Below are 3,150 nucleotides of genomic sequence, written 5' to 3' on the forward strand. Positions count from 1 at the left end.
AATTTAGACTGTTTTAGATTGTTACCCTGGATTGCTGTTAATATTGCAATCTCCCCATAGCATGTTTCCCCTCCCATATTGTAAATTGTTTGGTATTTCGATTTCCGTTGTATATTTATAATTGCACAGGTTTATGTGGTATCCAGTCTAGCCTCGTCACTACTTCGCCGGGTTAGGCTAGGCACTTACCAGCACATAGGGTCGGTTGTGTTGATGCTACACTCTGTGCATTTTTGCACAGGTCCAGGTTTTGAGGAGCAGCAGCAGCTTTAGCACGGGAGCAGGCTTTCATTATCACGAGACTGAGGTAGCCTTGCAGGCGTCCGCAGGCCCAGCGTCTCTCCCTGATTTTCTCTTTTATACTGTTGCCTCCTTGTTTTCGAGACAAACAGTTTATATGTTTCCTTCAGACCTTTGTATTTAGTAAACTCTTAGCAGTTCGTGAGTAATGTGACACCAGTCTTGGGTAGAGGCTATTGTTGACTGTTCCGCGTTTTGATTCAGAGTTTGATTTAAGGCTTCCGCTTATTATTGTTGATTTTCATTGTTTAAATATTATTGTTGAAGGATTGTTTATTAAAGGAAAAGATCTAAATTTGGCTTGCCTAGCTTCTACGAGTAGGCGCCATCACGACTCCCGAGGGTGGAAAATCCAGGTCGTGACATTAGAATAGACTTCTTAGCACTTTATCATTTTTTGTTTGACATTATGAATTTCATGACTACTTAGTTTTTTGTTTTTATTTTTTCCCTTACTCGGTGGACTGTAAATATTAATTCAGTTATAGCTTATATTAGAGAAGTTACTCGACATGATATTTCACTTGTTAGGGTAAAGTTGCAAGAAAAGAAATAGATACAATAATGGAAAGGAAGCACATCTCCGACACATAAGATTCGAGAATCCAGAATTCATTTGGCAAAGTTACAGAATCAGATTCTCTCTGAGTCGAAAGGCACAGAAAAATAATTAATTTATCCAATAAATAAAATATGGTAATACTAGTAGATGACAGTGAGTTGTGGCATAACAATGTATTGAAAATACAATCAGTCCAAAACTTTACAACGCAGAACAAAATCTTCTCCAGGAAAAAGAAAAGAAAAGAAAATCCAGTTAATGAATAAATGTCTTTTTCACTAAAATTAGTTGGCTCAAGAATCTTGCTTTTAGTATACCTTTTTCCTAAAATAACTTTCCTTTTGAATTTGTTTTTTTTTTCTTTTCTTCTTATACCAAGTCCAACAAAATAGATGTGCGTTAAACTTCAGGATTAAGTAGCAGTTACAGAGTCACACGCTCAGACCGTCGAATCCACATTGCTTGTATGTGAGAGCCTGTTTCCTAGGGCTGATCACTATTGCGCAATCCACTGATACCTGTTCAACACCATTCATCATGTGTTACATTTCTAAACATACAGTGCTGCAAGGATAACAGAACACTGATCTTTTCAGGAAAACAATCAAATCAAAGGATTAAAGGAAGGAGGGGCTCCTCCAGCTAGGGAGCCAGGAATATATAAAGGGGATTCAAAAAAATGCTAGAATAAAAAGGGCAATGTGGTGCACTAAGCTCCCGCTATGCTAGAATGTCACACTAAAATCTGAAATTGTGCTCCAACACACTTATTGAACTCCCTTGGATACTATACTAGAATCTCTCTAATGTCAAGGAGAGATTCAACAATATATATACAAAAACAATTAGTTTTCGTCCTATTTGCTATGTATGATTTTGTGGCAAAGAGAATTCAACTGAACCCTTGCCAACATCAAGCTCCGTCCCTAGCTTCCGCCTATGGTGCAAGTTGCACTGTGGTAGCAAAGGAGGAGCATGGCTTATGCGTAGTGCACAATTCCAGGAGTTCTTTCAAGTAAATAAATGCTCCGTATCACTACTCTTGCTAATTCTTTGTTGTGACAATGGACGGATTTGGTATAAACATAAAAATTTTACCTACTGGACTCAGCCACCAAGATTATATATGCATCTGATGAGAATAGTAACTTACATTGAAGTTGTTTTTCCGGGTGGGGAATTAAACTGTTGAAGATGGTGGAAGTGGCTGCATGTCAGGGGAATGCATCCAGGACTAATATGCATAAAGCATGAAGAGTAAAACTAGCTCAAGAATTAAAATATCCGACCACATGAGAGCACTTGGGACTAGTTACAACTCACTAGGGAGAGTTCAGTGTTGTCAAAGGCGCGCTTAAGCCCTGAAGCGAGGCTCAAAACATGTTGAGCGCTTCGCCCTCGCTTTGGGGGCGCTCCTGTGTCGCATCAAGGCTCTAAGGCATACTTTTCCTTGCCGATGAGTGTAATCCTGAAAAGACGACACTAAATAACTGATATTTCATTTTACCGTAATTATTTTTTCAATTTTTTGTCTGTATATGTGTTATTCATGCTTATAATTATTGGTCTTCGACTATATATATATATATATATACTTTTTCTCTCGTTGCGCCTTTTTCCATTAAAGCCCACGCTTTATTTGCGCTTTGCGCTTAAAGCCCCAACAGACCTTAGAGTTTTTTTGCGCTTTTCGCCTTTGATTACACTGAGAGTTCCTATAATTGGGGCCTTGGCCTTCTTTTTCTTGCCTCTCTACCTATTAAGAGTAGTATATTTGCTCTACTCGAAGACGGAGCTACATGTATTAAAGGGGCTCAATCGAACCTCCTTCATCAGAAAAATTATATCAACAAATAGAGTAAAAAACAATTTTGTATATACATAAAAAAATTTAAATCCCCTTGATATAAGAGAAGCTTCTAATGTAATGACAAAAGTGACCTAAAACATTGTTCTAGGTATTAAGTTCAGATCTCAAGTGGTGCATTCATGCAATCTTTTTCCTTCCTATACCATATATGAAACCTTATCACCAAAAATGTGCATAGTTTCATATTTACCCGCCATGTTCATAGTTTTTCTACAGTTATTATACCATTCATTAAATACTAATTATTAGGAGCTGATTCCTTCCTAATTAGGCGCGCTACAAATCAGGAACAGAATATTCTAATTGATTTAGCGACCTTCAGATCAAATTTGAAATGCAAATCCTATATCTTCAATTTAAAATCAAATTACATAGACTCTTTTCTGCAAAAACTCTGTTCTTCGATATTTTTCCTTAA

The 3,150-nt window shown here is 37.3% G+C and overlaps 1 protein-coding gene across 1 annotated transcript in view; it reads right to left on the reverse strand.

Annotated features, from left to right (window-relative positions):
• The window catches only part of LOC109235295, a 5,576-nt gene continuing 3,337 nt past the window's right edge, over positions 912-3,150 (reverse strand). The window contains exon 2 of the mRNA XM_019401354.1: positions 912-1,380. Coding sequence (XP_019256899.1) covers positions 1,294-1,380 — 87 coding nt within the window. The 3' untranslated portion in view covers positions 912-1,293. The remainder of the gene's footprint in view (positions 1,381-3,150) is intronic.

Source organism: Nicotiana attenuata, chromosome 12 (assembly GCF_001879085.1).
Source record: "Nicotiana attenuata strain UT chromosome 12, NIATTr2, whole genome shotgun sequence".
Taxonomy (NCBI): Eukaryota; Viridiplantae; Streptophyta; class Magnoliopsida; order Solanales; family Solanaceae; genus Nicotiana; species Nicotiana attenuata.